Raw genomic sequence first — 18,943 nt, forward strand, 5'->3', positions numbered from 1 at the left:
TGACAGTTCTTAATAGCCAATGATCGGCCTTCTTTTGTTGCCTGGTGACCGTGACTTGTTTGGGGACAAATGTCTGCTGCTGAATCGCATCGGTTCCACTGCCCCTACGACTCTCAAACAGCTTTTAGCCGATTAAAAAGTGAAAGCTATCATTTATATTGAACTTTTTCATGAGATTTATCTGGTATAATTTTTGTGGGAGCCTAGATTATATCTGGACATGTCTATTGTTTTTGGGTGGGTGGGGTTGCCATTGTATCAGAAATTGGTCATCGATGAAATAAGCTGCAAACTTTGCGCACGCTAAATTTGTATGATTCACATCTCTATAAAAAATGGCCTGTCAAACATACTAAAAGTGAAAAATCTTATACATGGGCGCTGACAGGCGCAGCTGGTTGTGGAGGAGTAGAGAGCAACTTTTGCATATCGCTAACATCAAGAATCCCTTTCAAAGTGGGTCTCGCTATACTCTCAATGACAGCCTCTGCAACTCTATCAACATTAAGAGCAGGCGTGGTCATCAGGGTTCCCATAGGTAGACTTGCAACATCTCGTGAGCAAGGTCCAGTGACAGTGTTGAGTATTTCAATCACGCCAGCGAGAGGGAGAGTATTTGGCCGTGCATCACTGTACATAAAACCTGAAAACATGTATATAGCCTATTAGCCAATATGGACAATCACCATTTGTGACAAATAGCGCTTGAGATGTTACCGGGGCGGAGAACGACCGATCGAAATTCAGGTCGAGAGAAAAGGTATCGCTCAGCTTCACGTTTGGTGGTAATGTAGCGAGGGCTAATACATGGGAAAAGGTCGGTAGCAGAGACATAGACGTAGGATTGAATGGAAGGGCTTTGAGCCGCTGCCTTTGCCAGGGAAATGGCTATTTGACATATTATTAGCGCAACAACAACAACAAGAGAAACCACTGGTTTTAAACTTTTACCTGTGTCACGGTTCATCATTTCGTATGTCACTTTGGGAGTGGAATCTTGTTTGAACGGATTACCATTATCTTTCATTCCGAGGAGCTGGCCAAAAACAGACCCTACTCCATCGATAGCATCTGTCACACTATTTGCCTGTACGATCTTCTTGTAGTCATTTTCCATGAGGATTCCCACCGTGTGGACCACATCTGTCACACCCTCCAGAATTTCCTTGTAGCTGTCTGGCTCTGTGGAATCGCCCGCCACCCATTGCACCTGAGTTTGTTTATATCTGTCAGTCTACAATTTACCCGGGCCGCACTTTGACACAGTCATCGGTTATAATTAGGTTGTTTCCCATACCTCAGATTTCCATTCACCTTGGCTATTTGATGTGATACCTGTAGGTAAACCACGACGGCTATCAAATACATAAGTGTTAGTCAAAAGAAAAAAGGAGTAGAGGAAGTAGATATTAAAGACGCGTGATATGTACCTTAAGCTGATAACTTCCCAACCTCGCCATACAGCCTGCTTGCATACATTCAAACCTAGGTCAAGTGTGAGAATGGGTACAGGATGTTGCTTTGTGTAGCAGTGATCAGTGCATACCTAAAAAACCAGTTCCGCCAACCACTAATATTTTCCTTGCTGCTGACATGGAGGTTGTTGCAGGATTATATGTTCAATTTGCAGTTTGTTGTGGTGTTGGCCCTTAACCGCGCGCACTGGTAGAAAAAATTCCACTCGGAGTATCAAAATTCTCCCAAATTTTTTTTCTGCCGTACATTCAACGCCTCAGTGAAATCACACGAAAGTGCCTTATGGTACACAAGAGCCAATGCAATGACCCCGCCATAAATCAATGTTGTACTAATCATACATGAAATCGTCATATGCGATGGTAAACTATGCGTGGGGGAAATACTTTGGCTGTAAAAGTAGACTATTCTCAATCCCGCTTCAACGGTAAATGTCTCTGTGGAGTCAGGAACGAATCAAAGTGCTTGCCGCCCAGAGTATTGGTTATCAGACTAGCGGTCGAGAACACCAAAGCTTAAAAAATTAAATTTGTAAAAACCAGTCGTAAGCACGTTAAATGGGCGACAGACAGATATTGCTCAATCTCCCACACTTTCCATGTATACTGCAACGTACCAATGTGATCGACGACTGATATTACTTGCTCGCTGTGATTATTGTAGTATTATCACACGTGCAACATGACAGACATTGCAGCTGGCCATGATGTACCAAAACATTAGTGCATGGAAGAACGGTACGACAGAAAGAATTGGATAGTGGCGCTTAATAACCCTAAATCCGATAATCGGAGATGGATTGTTCCATCCACTGTACATCCAAAGGCAAGAGAGGCGTACTTATTGGAAATTATATCTGGCGGCTTGGTCATCAATAGATTTGGGACAGGTTTTTCTAGTCTATGAAAAGATTAAACTGGTTTCCTTCGTTTTGAAAGAGAAATAGCACCTATGGTTTTATTTTGATGCCCAAAGCTCGGGCCATGGCTGTATATCCTATAGAGGAATGGTCTCCACTTCCCTGAGGTTCTGTGCACGCCATGCAGGGTATGATGTTGTTGGCGGTATTCAATATCCGACATTTTTTGGTGTTCAGCTCTCGATGCAATTTATTAATTTTTTTTTCATCGGTCTGCATCAAAGTCACCAATTTTCATTTGTTTCTTTTTACACAAACCACATCATCATCAATTTTGCACTCTCAAGCAACTTTTATACATACAATGGAGAGGGCAGTTGATCCCCTTCAAGCGACGCAGCATTTCGATGCCGGCCTTATTTTCTTATCTTATGTGATTTCAGTCATCGGTGCCCAGACAACCCTCGAATTACTGGGACGACGTACATCAGTGAAAGGAGCGTACAATCTCTTTCTGCTTTGCGGTTCTGCTCTAGCTATGGGCAGTGTTGGCATCTGGAGCATGCATTTTATCGGCAATAACGCACTTAAACTTTCTTACAACGATACAACATATCAACTCGTATACGCACCTGGATTCACATTCATCAGTTTAGTGGTCGCCATTATCTGCATGTTCCTATCATTTGCCTTTGTTTGCTCTACGGAAGAAGTATTGATGACTCGCATTATTTTCAGCGGTGTGATCGCAGGTGTAAGTAGATTTGTAAATGGAAATGCAACGATATTGTGCTCTAATTATTTCTTTTATCAATCTCACAGGCTGGCGTGGTTGTGATGCATTATGTTGGTAAGTGGCCATGCATATCATAACACCGCCGCCCATTTTTCTCTCATGCTGACAAAGTGAATCCCATTTGGTATGCATGCATTTATAGGCCAATATGCTATCATGTTTTTTGTCCTTCATTACTCCGTTCCATACATTGTCGGCGCAGCTTTGATTGGTATCGGAGCTACTACCACAGCGCTCTCTATTTTTTTTAGACTACGCGCGCAATGGGAAAACCAATGGTACAAGCGTTTGGGCTGCTCCATGATTATGGGACTGGCTGTGTGCGGTATGTAACTATAATTTTTTTTTGTACATCCTTACATTTTTCATATTGGGTCAAAGTCATACTCAACATCTAATTTTAGGAATGCACTACGTTGCCATGGTTGGCACTACTTATGAAGTTTTGGATCCAACAGCCACTCCACCTATTCCTGCCTTGACTACCACAGCCCTTATCATTATCATTGCTGCCATCGTGGTTGTTACCTGTGTTGGTCTCATCTCCATCCAAATATGGCAATCCAAGGTTTTACTCAAGAAAACATCTTCTAGCTTGGTGGTCATCGATGCCATCTACTTTGATAATGATGGTAAACTCATGGTCAAAGATGATGGTACTGTTCCCGTGAGCGAGATAAAAATAAATGGAAAACAGGTAAAATCCATGGATTTATATATAACCGAGCCCCCCCCCCCCAATATAATAATGGCAATTTTCCTTTTCGATGATTCTAGTCCGCGGTCGAAAATCTTACTGTGAACAATCCACTTTTTACTATCTTGTTCAAATTGTCTCTTGCCTGGGAGACCAAGAACACCATTCAAAAAGCCATTGATGAAGAACAGCATATTGAATTTCTTCAAGCATTTGACTCGGCTGCCGGTGAACTTGCTGCTCATATAAAAATTAATCATAACGATGTCGGTACTTTGTACGATGGCATGTTATCCAGCGGAACTCAGAAACGTCGTTCAAGACTCAGATTCATGAGCCCCTTCGATAAAGTTTCTCTGGAACAAGACTCAAACAATGGAAACGAGGCTAGAGGGAGCTACACTAAACGGAACTCACAAAAGGGTATCGCCAGCACGCCGACCAGCTCAGTTTTTGATACGTCTCCCAAAACGTACAGTCGTGGAAAGCACTTGTTTTTGGTCAGAAAGCTATCTAATTCATCTGCAGTGAACCATTTCACCGCGCAAGGTTTTCGATTCTCCGATCCCTCATTTATCGCTCAACGCATTGCTGCCAAATTGTCAGTTCCAGACGATTATATGCTTTGGCAGTTGCGTGAAATGCAAATGTTCGCTGATCAAGGTATGCGTATGAGCATGGAAATCGATCGTCCAATCGCTACCAAGGCCATCTCTAGTGTCTATATGGGTCTACTTGTTCTGATTGAGGGTGCAACACCTTCTGAAAGTGCCAGCATTGTAGTGAACAGAGACAGGCGCTTTTGCTTGCCTATTGTCCAACTCAAGGGTGAAGATGTAGCCGAGCATCGTGGTCCACTCAAGCCAAGTGAAAAGGCATATCTTGCCAATCTACAGTTTTCTACTATGTTGGACACTATTATTCCGCAAAGCCGATCGTCTACCTCCAATGAAGCAACTGCCAGTTTCCTGAACACATCAGGACCTTCCGCATTGCATTTTATGAACGCATTCCAACAAGCTGCCAAAGCATTAGCCAACAAATCCACTTACTCTCATCTAATTGCTTCCAGAGCTTCTTTGCATCGAGATGTTATCGAAATGCCAGCATTTTCTCTCACCCATCAACCATGCCAGCTCATTTTATACAAGGCATACATTATCTCGCCCGAGATTGCTGTATCTATCAACTCGTCCTCTACTGATGAAGTCAAATGCTTGTCGTTGCCTCTGTACAGATCTATCTGGGAAGCCACCACACAGGAAGCTATTCAAGCCTATCTGAAAAAACGCCAAACTGCAGTGCAGGCCATGACTCAACGACAGCTCTATGTGACTCAAAGCGTTCAATCCAATTATTCATATGAAGTCAGAAGCCCTGAAACGGACTTGACTTCCTTGACCTCCTTGCCACCTCCTCCGCGTGCCAGACGTTCTCGTACACCCAAGCCTAAACCGGTTCCTAACACAAAGCTAGGGAACTTCCTCGGTGGCAAACTTGGTCGAGAGAATTCGGATGGCTTACAGGAACATGATATGACCGAGTTCACCGAAATGATGCCTATTTTGTCAACCGCTGAGCGGTTTCAATGGTTGGAAGATGTCATTGACGAGATGACAGATTCCTTCTAAACACACTGCCGATATCAACCATGGGTGTTGACTTAATTTCTTCATATCTTTCCATCTCTTAACTTGCAATTTTCACCTATATATTTTTTTTTGGTTTTCTTCTTTTAATTGTCTTATTCATGTATAGTTTTCGCATTATATTTCCCTATTCTTTTGTACACTGTGTTTTGCCTTCATTTTACCTTCGTTTAGATCTTTCAAAAGTGTCTAGATAAACAATACGTGAGGTCTCTCTACATCCCATTCATATAAGTAAGCTATGGCATAGTATGAAAATCATTAATATAGTAGTACGAAGGGGGGTGGTATTTTATTATTTTGACTCTGTCAATTCCAGGCAGGCAACATTGTTTAAGCTGAAAAGATTCCAAGGACAAGGAACATGACCGATCCAACCATTCTAAATGCTGCAAGGCCAGCGGTTGCCCACAGAATAAAGGAGAGGTACGAGTTGCCAGTGGAGGGCGAGAAAAGGTTGCTAAAGCTGGCGGAAGTGACGACGGCAACCAATAGCGCATTGCAAGCAATCCATCCAAGGACCAGTTGTGTTCGGAATGACCGATACCAGTCCTCCTGTTGAGTTTTAGGATCTACAGACTACATATCGACAAGTTAGCGAACAGCATATTATGTTACTACTAGACCGCCTAAACTTACATTGTCATCTTTGTCCCGTTTGGTACTCAAGTCAACCACTGCCTCCTCGTATTGCAAGTTGATATCAATCTGTTCTGCTGGCAGCTCGACTTCAACAGCTTCAATGCCATGCTTCGTGGTGGATTTGGCTATACCCAAATCCTTTTCCAGAGTGTTGACACCTTTTGTACCCCACGAAACGTCATGCGTATTGCAAAATGCATAGACGGTTAACAAGTTGGTAAAGCTAGGAAGGAGCAGCATGTACTGTAGGAAACTTGTAATCAAGTGCCAAGGGTCTCGATGGAGGAAACTGCTGATCACGTAGATGGCATATGTTGCCAGCATGGAAACAACAATGTTGCGGAATTCATTGTTAGCCCAGAAGATAGCCAGATTAGCGTATGCGCTATTGGTCCACTGAGTATCACTGATGTTGGTTGAAATGCCCTTGTACGTTAGCCAGCTGGCAGCGAAGATGACATATGCCATGACAATAGCGAACGTGTACAATGCAAACGCAAACATGAACTTGGATCTGTGTGGGCGAAAAATGAGTAACAACCTCCAAAAACTGTTTGAGTACTATGTCCTGCACAGACTGTGACATACCCTTGTGGCCGATTGCCCATACTGCAGGTAAACACAATGATCAAGAGAAACAAGTAGACGTATCGAAGGCCATCAAAAAATCTGCCTCCCCAGCCATTTCCAAATGGATCGAGAGTAGGGTCAGCCAGACTTTTGGTGACAAAATAGAAAATTATATAGAAGTTGCCCTGTTGAGCCAACACGGGTTAGAAATGGGTGGCAAAAGAATTTTGCCATAGTTCAACACGAAAACATGTCACTTACCAAGGCAAACCAATTAAACAGCAAATTTACAAAGTTATAGATACATTCAATAGAGAGTAGAAGGGTTCTGGTCCAAGAGTGACCACTTCGCCAAATAGAGAAGAAGTTCCAAAGCGCATAGACGGCCGCAAAGAAACTACCGTTCAACCATCTCCTGCGCTGAGAAATAAATTCTGGCAGCTTATCGGGGACGTCGGTTTCACCAAAGGCAGATTTACAATAGTGCAACAGCCATCTCTCTTGTTTCTTGGCAACCAATTCAAAGCAAAGGATGCGATCTTCAGCAAGGTACATGTTTGCGTTGAAAATACCAGCATTCTTTTGTGCATTGGATTCCTCGCCATTAAAGTATCGTTCAAGAGGACCACGTCCATTGACGTCGTTTTGAAGAGCTCGATATCGATAGGCTGAAAAGGCACCAGGAAGAACCGATATATATCCAAAAATCGATTCCATTGGTTTGTCCAGGATATTTGACATTTTGTATTCAAAGTTTTGTGCAGCCACAAGTGGATTCAGCAAATTGACGCCAGCAGAACCCAACATAGCACGGATTTCTCCACAAGCACCACCTACATGTGGGTTTCGATTGAATACTTTCCAAAGCTGGTAGATACTGACGTTGCCCGGGCGAGTTCCAACATCCAGGAGGACGCATACATTAGGATCCAGAATAGGACCAAAGGCATTAAAGAACCATCTATGTGAATTGATCTTCTTGGCATTGTGTTCTTTCATACAAAACATAATCTGTACTGGCACAATTCCCTGTTGTTATAAGGTGATATAAACAGTTAGACACGACCGTGGAAGTTGGAAAGAACCATTTGCAAGGAAATCGATGTGTTAATATTACCTTGTCAGCTCCTTTAAAGTCCAAATTAGGATCTACGGACAATTGTGTAGTAAACTATGACGGTGATCAATAATTAGTATTACATTCTTGCATTGAGTAATCCAAGAAATTTAAAAAACAAAAGTGGCACTTACTTCGTATATATGGGCCTTAACAGGCTTGTCGTTCACAACATTTTTAGCAATTCCTCCTTGGTAGACGCCCAGTGTGGCCAACACACTAAGGACGCGTTTATCACATTGCTTGCGTCCATCAGCAACGATGCAAACGACGACCTTTTGCCAGCCGTCTGGTCCCCATACAGGGGACCCTCGGAGTGTGCATAAATGGGCTATATTCTTCATGATGCCATGCATAGTGCGAGCAAATAAAACTTCATCTTCCTACGAAAAGTGTGTGGATTAGTAACGGTAGCTAGGAAAACGCACCGTACATTCAACGTCCCTTGCTTACATTGTACATTGTAACAACTATAAACAACTCTGTCTGTCTGCCATAAATTCTAGGGCGCAGGGTATATCCGCTTGTTTGGAAATCGTCCGGATCACAGGTAGCGGCGGTATATCTCATGTGAGTGAACTCTTCGCTGTTTCGTCTTGGAATAGCATCTAGTAATTTTTCTGGTATAGCGCAGTCAAGGACGAGATTGCCTTTGACAAGAGGTACCCTTTTGGTTTTGTAACGTCGCAGCTGGTGATGCGGTCTAGTTTTTGATTCTTTCGATGCTGCTTCGTTGGTAATATCGCCTTCTTCCACCAACGTATTGGCACTATCCGAACGTAGTCGCTGTCCAGGATCCACTGTCTTAGGACGATGTCGGACAGGAGGAGGAGGAGAAGTGGCCATCAATGGGATATCGGACTGAGGTCTAGATACATTCGACCTAGCGACACGACCAGGTTGTACTGACATTGGGCGTCTTTCATGGCGATTTACGTCGGCTAAAGGGGTCAAGATTTCAGACAAAGGTGGAGGGGTCGCTGGTGTGTCTGGCAAAGGCTCTCCTAAGGCGGTTTGCTGCGGCTCGTCGGGTTTTCCATAATACCTGCGAAACATGGTTTTTTTAAAAGGATATATTATGTTTCCCAAGCAGTATGAAACGTGAAAAGTCTTCAATCGTTGTGTGCATATTCTTTTGGTTGGTCGCGAATATCTTTTAATTGCCTTTTTGAGCCGTTTGTTTTTGTAACGGCAAAAGGATAATGATGTAAAATAACAATAATAATACCATTCCGTATTATGTTCCATAGCACAGAACATCCAACAATCTTCAGAAGATCTAGGCATAGTTTGACCTTCACGTTTATTAGAAAGCAGCTAGTCGATTTATGCTCCTACAAGTATTGTCGTGAGGATGCTCCAGGCACTTGCCATTTATGACAATTTTTAGAGAGCACAACTTTGTCGTCTGTGGTTGACAAGCAATTTGGTAGAGTGCACCGACAACGCTAGATAAGTTTTTATCATGAATTGCAGAGAAGGCTATCTGTCTTGGTTATTTGCTCGCGACTTCTGGTTCCTGTCAAAGTGAAGTGAAGTCGGAGTGAATTTTTGTTTTTAACTCTGTCGCCGAACGGCTGAACCATTTGACCTAGCCATGGCCGACAAGGAATTACCAATGCCGTCAAGGCAAAAGGACCTATATGATAACTGGAAAGTCTACTCTCAAAGCGACAAGCTCATGTTTCGCTGCAGCAAGTACGCCTCCATTTAATTTAGTGACAATGTTACTGCATCCTTCGTATTTATGGTTTTGAATGCACTACCATCCATTGCAGAAAAAAAGCAGATTGGTACCTTAGTCGGGATCTAGCTGCCTTACTTCCGGAAGACAAGGCAATAAAGCTTTCATTTGTGGCCAAAGGAGATGGACACGCTGAAGGAGATTATATGGTTGAGGACAAGGCTAACATTTGTGTTAGCTGTGGGACGTCCAAAGCTCTCACCTTGCATCACATTGGTAAGAGGTTAATGCTGTGTAGCAACATAAGATACATCAAATAACGAATTGTTCATAGTCCCAGATATGTACAGAAGATGGATGCCAGAGGTCATAAAGTCTAAATCGGTAAGTTCCATTGTTTGATTTATACTCGACGGATAGTTTACTCATCAGGTGGTACCATTTCAGAGCCGGGATTTGGTTGTGTTGTGCAAGAACTGTCACTTGAAATATGAACAGCAGGCGGATAAATACAAGGAATGCATTGCTGCAGAATACGACATGCCTCTGGAGGGTCGTGGTTGGATTTTGACGCCCGATAATAGTATTGTACGAAAAGCGGCTTCAGCTGTGGCCAAATATCGCGACGGGAAATTGCCACTTATACCGTTGGATCGAATACAACATCTTCATAAGGTTGTGGATGACTGGCAACTTGAACAGGGAATGAGCGGTTCTAAAGACGAGATATTGGAATGCGCCTTGCAGTTGACAGATAGGCATAAAGGGGTTCATTTTGTTGACCATGGCCAATATGTTGTGGCTCAGCTCATGGAGGATGAGATGGTGATACAAAACAATAGAACGAGGTGGCCGGATCTTGAAGATTTTGTGAAAAGCTGGCGTAGACATTTCCTCAAATACTGCGATTGCGACTATCTAAGCGAAAAATGGAGCGTTGACGCAGATGTATATGTACAATAGTTGCTGGCTTAATCCTCAAATCCAAATGTTATATAATCACTCTGTATATATTTACATCCATACTTCCATGGTAACCTCATCATGCCACAGACAAGTAAAGTTTATCGGCACGATACCATTGTTTCCATTTGCGGCAATGCCGTTGTCGATACATAGAACGTTATTTTGGTGTTTGACAGACCATTTTGCCAAAAGACTTAGAATAAAATGAACAGCCATGCACATTGAAATATGTTGAATTAGGCTTGCGTACTAAGCGAAGGTCGATTGTGATGGAAAGGGATCATGCCTTCCAAATTTCGCACACTAGAAACATTTTATTAATGTCGATCAGATCAAATGGGATTAAAACATAATCTGGGTCAAGTGATATTTTGAAAAAACAATCAAAATGAAATTCACTGTGATTACAAAAATGAATCCAAAAATCTGAACATGCTTTAGCTAAAGGAACAACGCAACGGAAAAAAAAGGTAGAGAGAGGGTAGGCTGTGGACTGCAGCTAGGTTAGATGAAATCCACCTGACACCGATGTGATACCACATTGACTCTGAAGCCAACGGCATTCTCAAACGTTAAAATAGCTTTACTTAACCCATTGGAGACATGGTTGCTCTGCTGTGGAACAACGTGGTCGACGCTACGGAAAGGTGAACGAGCTTAGAGTAGGGATGTCCCACTGGTCACGTGCGAAGCAATGGGTTTGCCTGTAACAATTGCCAATTTGATACTTTTCAACTGGGCCATCCTATTCTCTACATCTTATACAAGATCAGCAGCACTTCGCCACAAAGCAACCATCTGCAGTAACGGTCCGCTTTAGAGTGAAATTGCGCCATAGCTGAAAAGAGCTATTTGTAATTTCGCCCGCCCACTTGTCTACCCCCCTCGGCACTAATCTTGCGCTAAATAAGCGGATTGGATCTCGATTGCTTCATGCAAACGACTATAACGAAATTATCAGATCACACAGTTGCAAATGTCTGATAATACAGCTGTTGGACTCAGATGGATGGATGGCGGGTCGCCAAAATTACCTTCCGTAGCATCTTTATGTCCAGATCGAGAAAAAGCAAAATGCTTACCGGACCATACACGCGACACTAAGCTGAGTGCATCGCAGCCTACAACGAATATCGCTACAACATGGCAATCAGTGCACTTTGATGTAAATGACAGCCCATCAAATCGAAAACGAAGTAGGGACTATGTGCCAAACGAACAGATACATAAGCGTGCCTGGGTAGACTCCAGAAAATACATCCCTAACGATGCGTATGGTCTGGATGAGAGCGACGTTGACACAGTGAGAATCATGATAACCATATGTAGACAGCCATCACAAAACCGGTATTCATTTAAATCAACCCTTCCTTAGATTTTAGACTGTACCGCTGATATTAGCGGTACACTTGGTCATCATGAATTAAATGTCAGCTCTCCGACGTCGTTTTCACCCTCACCCACGGATGATTCAGGAACAACATCCGCGAGGAGATCGAGGAGTCGTAGTGTAGGAAATTTATCGGATCTAGATATACGAGACCTCGACCGTCTAGTCAGTAAAGCGAACCAGGTGGTTGAAATTTTTGAGAGAGCTAAGCGACGAATATCGGTAGGGATTGGCTATATCTACTCAATTGTCACAGACTCGCGAGCGTAAATTTGCTTACATGTCTCTCAACATATTATCAGGGATCAAGTGGTCCAAGCACGCCGCAGCCATCCATCAGTATGAACGGAGACTATATAGATCCTACTCGATCAAAAACCGAGACCATGGAAGAGCTGGCGGAAATTTCGCAACAGCGACGAGCCATCGCCATGGCAGGAGCGCGCTCTAAACCCGATCTGGGCACGTCGTCCATCTCGATGTTTCGATATGCAGACAACTCGAAAAAGAAACCTGTAAGTGAGATGAACGGCATTGAATATGATAGGAGCACTCGAAACTAAACATGCCTACATTTTAGAAGCGTGCTGGCACAGAAAAGCTAAGGTGTCACTCTTGTCATAGGTAGAGTTTCAATTTCATTGTCCTGCCCGGATAGCATTTCCGTAACGCGTCGTACTGAAATACCGACCGCCCTTTTCCTTTACAGTACGGAAACTCCGGAATGGCGAAAGGGCCCTATGGGACCACGTACGTTGTGCAACGCCTGCGGTTTGATCTGGGCAAAACTTGCACGAAAAAAAGGCCAATCAGGCGATCGAATTAAGTTGCCTAGAGAAGATAGTCCACAAAACCATGTGTCAGCATCCGGCACTGCGTTTACATTCAATTTTTCTGCTGATCCCACAACACACCAATTACCAAGTACAGTGGATTCAAGTAGTAATAGTAGTTCCTCGGACCCCTATTATTTCTTATCGGACTCGCAAGTCGAGACCAACACTCGTCGTCAAGATACCCACAACAGCCGAACTGACGACTCTAGAGGCGATAAGTTTAAGCTATCTTTTCTCTTGGATTGATGAAGTCACTGAGCAAATCGCATCTCAATACCCATCCAAAAACTCTCCATTTTTTTTTTTTTGCTTTTCAGTATCCCCTATCCCCTGCTGTCTATCTGTACCATATCTTTTTGCATGCTTTGTCCTTTAGCCATCCACCCAACGCTGTACTCTTTCCCCCATCATATCTGAAAAAACCCTTCAAATTCAACTGGAATATACTGCATTTCAGAAATATCATAACTCCATTCAAATCAATACCTTTCACAACCATATTTTGTTTAATGAAAAAAATGAAATTAATGCAACTGACAAGATATAAAAGTACATTGGAGAAACACTATGCTTTGGAACCCTGATAAGTAGGGTCCTGGCTAGGATACTTTGTCTGTTTGCCTGCAGAGCTTGGTGGAGCAGGTATTTTCAAGTCTGCGAGGCTGATCTCCTTCGCTGCTGCTGAAGACACAAAGGCAGAGGATTAGTATGTTGTAATTGCAAACTGGGCATACACATTGAATGTTTTCACTCACGTTTCGATGTAGTAGCAGCCTTAGGCTCGGATCGCGGTCCTTGTGGTCTAGGTCTACCCCATGCTACTCGTAATGTGTGGCCCTTAATGATACATCCTGTCTCGGAGGTCCTTTCTGCAGCATTTTCGGCACCAACTCTAGTGGCATAGTTGATGAACGCACAGCGTGACTTGTATACAACCACTACGGACTTGATTTCACCAAATGCGTAAAAGAAATCTCTGTGAATGGATGAAGGTGATGGTTAATACATATTATATGACATTAAAAGAAATAACCAGAATTCGTTCTTACCTCAAGTCTGGTTCGGTGATATCTTCTTCTATGCCAGTAACGAACATTGACGTCTACAATGTATAATTAATAAATTATTCACTCATTGACCAATTCAAACACCTGTATAATACTTACCACTGACTTATCCTCTGGAGGTGTCAGCGCGGTATTGCCACCTCTCACTCTGTTCAGCATTTTCTTAGCGACGGGGTCGTTTGTACCGTAGTATCTGTCTCGTATATTCTGATGCGTCAAATCATTATCTTCAGGAAGTTCGTGTCTACAAAGATAGAAAAAGGTCAGTCATCTATTCTCTTAATGCAAGCTCACTTCTCAACACATACCTATAAGGGCACTCGTCGCCACGTTTACACTCTCCTTTGACAAAGAAGGAACAGATATGGGCTCTGTTACGTTTGTAGTATGGCTCATTTCGAGCGATTCTCTTAAGAACTTCCTTTCCTTGGGCAGATGCTTTGTCGTAGTCAATCAAACTTGACCCATTCTCTATCTAGTTCGGTTGTCAGTACTGGAGTGTTATGCAATTGCACTATTGCTGTCGATCTACTCACCTGTTCATCCATATTTTGAGCAAAGTATTGTCGGTTGATGTCGGATTGTGGAGCGTTGGATGTAATGTTCAAAGCGGCATCTCTGACTTGGGTTGGAAGACCTAATGTCGCCGTGAAAAATGTGAGTATTTTCTAATATCGCAGAGCATTTCACTTGGTGATCCACATACCGTATTGGAGATCAAGTACACAAGTCTGGCACACATTCTTCATTTTGGCGCAGCTCTGGCATACTTCTGTCTTCTTGTATCTCATACCCAAACCTGGGAGCCATCGAAAGACTGTAAACGGTCTACCACAAATCTATCAGGTTGATTAGCGATCATGGTTTCAAACTCATTAAAGTAGCAGTGATTAAGGGAGTAGGTAATTACCTTGCATTCTTTGCCATAGTTTTGCTTGGTCTGAAGACGGTGATCGTGTACGTTAGTGTTCCGTTATGGCTATCCGTAATATATGTGGTGGCATTGCTAACAATTACTTACCATGCGCACATATGGATTCTCTCCAAGACACGTTTCGCAGAGAATAGGGAATTCCTGTAAATGCGATTAGTTCCAAAGTGCATTGAATGGTACCTTTATCAGTTACAAAAACTTACTGCTGCTTCCCATCCTTGCTTGTTAGGATCAGCCTTGGTCAAACTCATTATCAATCGTGCCAACCAGTGGATCAACGAGATCTTAGCAGCTCAAGGAAATTTTAAGTCAACGTCAGACGGTCACGTGCTCGTCGCGTCCCTTTTTTTTTGCTGGTTCCCTACTCGAAAAAAACTGACAAAAAAAACAATTTTTTATAACGCGACTTCACTTCGCTTCATTTCGTCGCTCTAGCCAAAATGTCGAACCCACCATCAACACCTCAAAGGTCACATGGCGATGGAAGTTTTACTACTCCTACTTCCAGAAGACACTCCAATTTCCTATCGTCTCAACCTGATTACCCTTCATCCCCTCTTGCCTATCCTTCATCCACTGGAGACACACCGCGTACACCATTTAGAACACCTGGTAGAAGATCAGACATAGGTGGGTCGTCATTCCATATCGACGATGCAGCATCTTCACCACTTCAATACCCATCGACTCCTATGCGTGGAGATATTGGTTCGCCCAGAACTCCAAGAACTCCCTTCTCCTATGTTCGAACTCCTGGTAACCTTGGTGCTGGCCATAGTACACCGGGTGTTTCAACTGGAGGTCAACATGCAGCATATCCTTCTTCCACTGGAAACTTGGACTCACAAGTTTCAGATCCCTCCATTTCTGTTCGTCTCATTTGGGGAACTACTATCAATATCAACGAAGCCATGGGTAGCTTCCGCGAGTTCTTGACCAACTTTACTCTTCAACAACGAAAGGCACTAGTCAATGAAGAAATTCGCGATGAAGATAATCTTCCATTCTATCCTCGTTTGTTGAATCAGGTAAAATAACCTCATCCTTGTGAGACGTATTAGGGACTAGGAACGCCGAATTTGCGAGGATCGATTCTAACTACCTTTCTCTATACTCGTCTATAGATGCGCACAACCGAGACATTCAATATGAACTTGGATTGCCGAAACCTTCTTGCCTATCGACGTACAAAGAAACTTTATGACCAACTGATCAAGTACCCTCAGGAAATTATTCCTCTGATGGATCACACTTTGACCAACTATTTCTTGGAACAATTTGATGTGGACTTGAATGGTCAACAGCTGAAGGTGCGACCTTTTAACCTTGACCATTCCGTCAACATGCGAGACTTGGATCCACAGAGTAAGTTTGCATGGTATGGAGTATATTTGGTGAAAATGGGTTAAATAACTCATGGCGAATTCGTTCCAGATGTGGATCAACTCATCACTGTCAAGGGTCTGTTGATTCGTGCCTCTCCCATTATTCCGGATATGAAGGAGGCTTTCTTTAGATGTTTGATCTGTGATTATACAACCATGGTCGGCGTTGATCGTGGCCGTATCATTGAGCCCACCAAATGTCCTCGTGCACAATGTCAATCGGAAAATTCCATGTCCCTTATTCACAATCGCTGCGTCTTTGCCGACAAGCAAGTTTGTCGACTGCAAGAAACACCAGGTATGTAAAGTGATTGATTGTGGTGTGGCGAAGAAGTCATGAAAGTGGCTGACATGAGTTTCAAATAGATTCCATTCCTGATGGTCAAACACCTCAGACTGTTTCGATTTGCTTGTATGATGATTTGGTTGATGTTGCCAAGCCCGGTGATCGGTAAGTTGGGCCTAGAGAGTGCAAGCAGGGGTGTGCCAGCACTGGTCGATCATATTGGTTGGCTGGTGATCAAGGGATTACGTGGTGGAAATGATGCACGATCTTGTATGCTAAATATTTCTCTATCTTTCTATAGATTGGAGATCACTGGTATCTTCCGTGGTGTTCCTGTTCGTGTCAACCCAAGACAGAGAACCATCAAGGCACTGTTCCGAACTTACCTTGATGTTGTTCACATTAAGCGATCTGATCAAAAGCGTCTTGCCATCGATCGCAGCATTATCAATAATGGTAATGCCGTTGTCAGGTACTGTATTTTGAAACATGATGTAGTGAAAATTGATAGTATTATTCATACTTAATGATTTCGGTTTTTTTTTCTTAGTTACGATGAAGGTGATGAAATTCATGTTGTCAACACCAGTGAGGAAGACGAAATCAAACAGCTTTCACAAAAGCCAGATCTTTACGACATATTGTCTCGGTCCCTCGGTAAGCAATATCGACAAACAAAAGTGAAGAAGTCCACAAGTATGACTACCATTCTAATACCCTGTTCCACTTGTATCTATAGCACCATCTATCTATGAGTTAGATGATGTGAAGAAGGGAATTCTGTTACAACTATTTGGTGGCACCAATAAGACGTTCACCAAGTCGGGCTCTCCCAGATACAGGTATTGTACTACCCTATTCCTAAAGCATAAACGCCCACTAGCGCTCACCCGATCGATTTGCTCTATATGAACATTGTAGAGGTGATATCAACGTCTTGTTGGTTGGTGACCCTGGTACGAGTAAATCTCAACTATTGCAATACGTTCACAAAATCGCACCACGAGGCATATATACGTCTGGCAAAGGTTCATCCGCCGTAGGTTTAACCGCTTATATCACAAGAGACCCTGACACCAAACAGCTTGTGCTTGAAAGGTATGTAGGAAAGTAGCATCAGAAAATTTAGAACGCGATCACTTTCATTAATTATACCCTTTATCTTTTATCAGTGGTGCTCTTGTACTGAGTGATGGTGGTGTATGCTGTATTGATGAATTTGATAAGATGTCGGATGCCACTCGTAGTGTACTTCACGAAGTGATGGTAAGACAAAGGAAAATGATACACTTATTATGCACTGATAAGGCTGAAAACTTTATATGATATTCATCTAGGAACAACAAACGGTGTCAGTAGCGAAGGCTGGTATTATTACGACACTTAATGCACGAACATCGATCTGTGCTTGTGCCAACCCCATTGGATCTCGCTGGAACAAGCACTTGTCTGTGCCAGCAAATTTAGATTTACCCCCACCTTTGCTTTCCCGTTTCGACTTGCTCTATCTCTTACTAGACAAGGTTGACGAAGATGCTGATCGACGACTCGCTCAACATCTTGTAGCCCTTTACATGGACGACAATGTTGTCACTGGTGGAGTTAACATATTGGTAAGTGAAAATATACCGTGAGTGATTTTCGAAAAGTCGCATCGGGGAGGGGTATATTGATGATTATTTTTTTTCACGGGAATGAACTCTTATCTGATAAAAAAAAATGGTCTTTTTTTCCGAACGATTAGCCTGTGGAGAAACTCACCAAATACATTAGTTACGCCCGTAACAAGTGTAACCCGGTTCTTGGGGAAGACGCTGCTCGAAGACTCATCGATTGTTACGTTGAACTTCGGAAACAAGGTGAAGACCGTAGTTCCTCGGAAAAGAGAATCACAGCCACCACTCGACAGCTTGAATCGATGATTCGAATGTCCGAGGCACATGCGCGTATGAGGTATGTCTTATCAGTTATGAGTGTTACGATCGCACCAAAAAAAAAAAAAAGAAAAAAAAAAAAAGACAAACAGGGCTAATCCGAATTGAACTGCTATTCAGACTGTCTCCAACTGTGGAAGTATCTGATGTCAACGAAGCATCACGTCTTTTGCGTGAAGCCATCAAAGATTATGCCACTGATCCCAAGACAGGTCGTATTGACATGGACTTGATATTGAGTGGCACTGGATCACACGAGCGCCACATTAAGGATGATCGGGTGCGAGAACTCAAGACCCTATTGCTAGCATACGAAAGCAGCAGTATTGGATGGACCAAGTTGATGAATGACTTTAATGAACAAAGCGATGTGGTGAGTGGTGGTAGGATTGCATCATCATTGTATTTCAAATTGTCTAATCGCCCTTTTGATTTCAGCCGGTTGAAGCAAAGGCATTCGAAGAGGCAGTGGAAACACTTCAAACTCAAAATGTTGTCAAGGTTACCGGTGATGGAAGAAAACGGATGGTTCGACGACTGATCAATAGCGACGAAAGCGAGTTTTAATGGGATAAATTAATTAAAAATAGCATATTTCTGACGATCTCACTTTGCTTACCGTAAGAGGCTCTTTTGAGGGCTCAACTTTGCGCAT

General features: G+C 42.9%; 7 protein-coding genes across 7 annotated transcripts; 4 read left to right on the forward strand and 3 right to left on the reverse strand.

The window, feature by feature from the left end:
• Positions 1-122: 122 nt before the first annotated feature.
• Positions 123-1,658, reverse strand: K450DRAFT_298657 (uncharacterized protein). The gene is made up of 6 exons (XM_051593690.1): positions 1,547-1,658; positions 1,431-1,485; positions 1,298-1,355; positions 952-1,210; positions 718-888; positions 123-643 (listed from the first exon to the last, which is right to left on the reverse strand). Exons 1-6 carry the CDS (start codon positions 1,593-1,595, stop codon positions 369-371), a joined length of 867 nt encoding a protein of 288 aa, XP_051446625.1. The 5' UTR covers positions 1,596-1,658; the 3' UTR covers positions 123-368.
• A 991-nt stretch (positions 1,659-2,649) lies between these two features.
• On the forward strand, positions 2,650-5,701 carry K450DRAFT_232185 (uncharacterized protein). Its single transcript, XM_051587555.1, has 5 exons — positions 2,650-3,089; positions 3,158-3,185; positions 3,274-3,456; positions 3,536-3,828; positions 3,909-5,701. Exons 1-5 carry the CDS (start codon positions 2,700-2,702, stop codon positions 5,457-5,459), a joined length of 2,445 nt encoding a protein of 814 aa, XP_051446626.1. The 5' UTR covers positions 2,650-2,699; the 3' UTR covers positions 5,460-5,701.
• Positions 5,702-5,810: 109 nt separating this feature from the next.
• K450DRAFT_172149 (uncharacterized protein) lies at positions 5,811-8,652 on the reverse strand (the record flags this gene model as incomplete). The annotated part of the gene is made up of 7 exons (XM_051584155.1): positions 5,811-6,056; positions 6,117-6,633; positions 6,708-6,874; positions 6,951-7,718; positions 7,807-7,860; positions 7,941-8,189; positions 8,260-8,652. The coding sequence occupies 7 exons, from the start codon at positions 8,650-8,652 to the stop codon at positions 5,811-5,813; spliced, it is 2,394 nt and encodes a 797-aa protein (XP_051446627.1).
• A 726-nt stretch (positions 8,653-9,378) lies between these two features.
• Positions 9,379-10,684, forward strand: K450DRAFT_279056 (uncharacterized protein). The gene is made up of 4 exons (XM_051593315.1): positions 9,379-9,504; positions 9,585-9,766; positions 9,825-9,874; positions 9,938-10,684. Exons 1-4 carry the CDS (start codon positions 9,404-9,406, stop codon positions 10,451-10,453), a joined length of 849 nt encoding a protein of 282 aa, XP_051446628.1. The 5' UTR covers positions 9,379-9,403; the 3' UTR covers positions 10,454-10,684.
• A 1,285-nt stretch (positions 10,685-11,969) lies between these two features.
• Positions 11,970-12,974, forward strand: K450DRAFT_232195 (uncharacterized protein). Its single transcript, XM_051587556.1, has 4 exons — positions 11,970-12,068; positions 12,149-12,361; positions 12,430-12,470; positions 12,556-12,974. The coding sequence occupies exons 2-4, from the start codon at positions 12,188-12,190 to the stop codon at positions 12,926-12,928; spliced, it is 588 nt and encodes a 195-aa protein (XP_051446629.1). The 5' UTR covers positions 11,970-12,068; positions 12,149-12,187; the 3' UTR covers positions 12,929-12,974.
• A 178-nt stretch (positions 12,975-13,152) lies between these two features.
• K450DRAFT_232197 (uncharacterized protein) lies at positions 13,153-14,952 on the reverse strand. The gene is made up of 10 exons (XM_051587557.1): positions 14,887-14,952; positions 14,771-14,824; positions 14,660-14,689; positions 14,456-14,588; positions 14,286-14,386; positions 14,058-14,224; positions 13,849-13,993; positions 13,732-13,784; positions 13,438-13,658; positions 13,153-13,360 (listed from the first exon to the last, which is right to left on the reverse strand). The coding sequence occupies exons 1-10, from the start codon at positions 14,932-14,934 to the stop codon at positions 13,248-13,250; spliced, it is 1,065 nt and encodes a 354-aa protein (XP_051446630.1). The 5' UTR covers positions 14,935-14,952; the 3' UTR covers positions 13,153-13,247.
• Positions 14,953-14,961: 9 nt separating this feature from the next.
• On the forward strand, positions 14,962-18,920 carry K450DRAFT_232204 (uncharacterized protein). Its single transcript, XM_051587558.1, has 13 exons — positions 14,962-15,711; positions 15,808-16,048; positions 16,118-16,366; positions 16,435-16,519; positions 16,656-16,826; positions 16,905-17,011; positions 17,094-17,196; positions 17,276-17,452; positions 17,527-17,620; positions 17,692-17,967; positions 18,099-18,307; positions 18,409-18,661; positions 18,727-18,920. Exons 1-13 carry the CDS (start codon positions 15,124-15,126, stop codon positions 18,853-18,855), a joined length of 2,682 nt encoding a protein of 893 aa, XP_051446631.1. The 5' UTR covers positions 14,962-15,123; the 3' UTR covers positions 18,856-18,920.
• The last annotated feature ends 23 nt before the right edge of the window (positions 18,921-18,943 follow it).

Source organism: Umbelopsis ramanniana, assembly GCF_025399195.1.
Source record: "Umbelopsis ramanniana AG unplaced genomic scaffold K450scaffold_14, whole genome shotgun sequence".
Lineage (NCBI taxonomy): Eukaryota > Fungi > Mucoromycota > Umbelopsidomycetes > Umbelopsidales > Umbelopsidaceae > Umbelopsis > Umbelopsis ramanniana.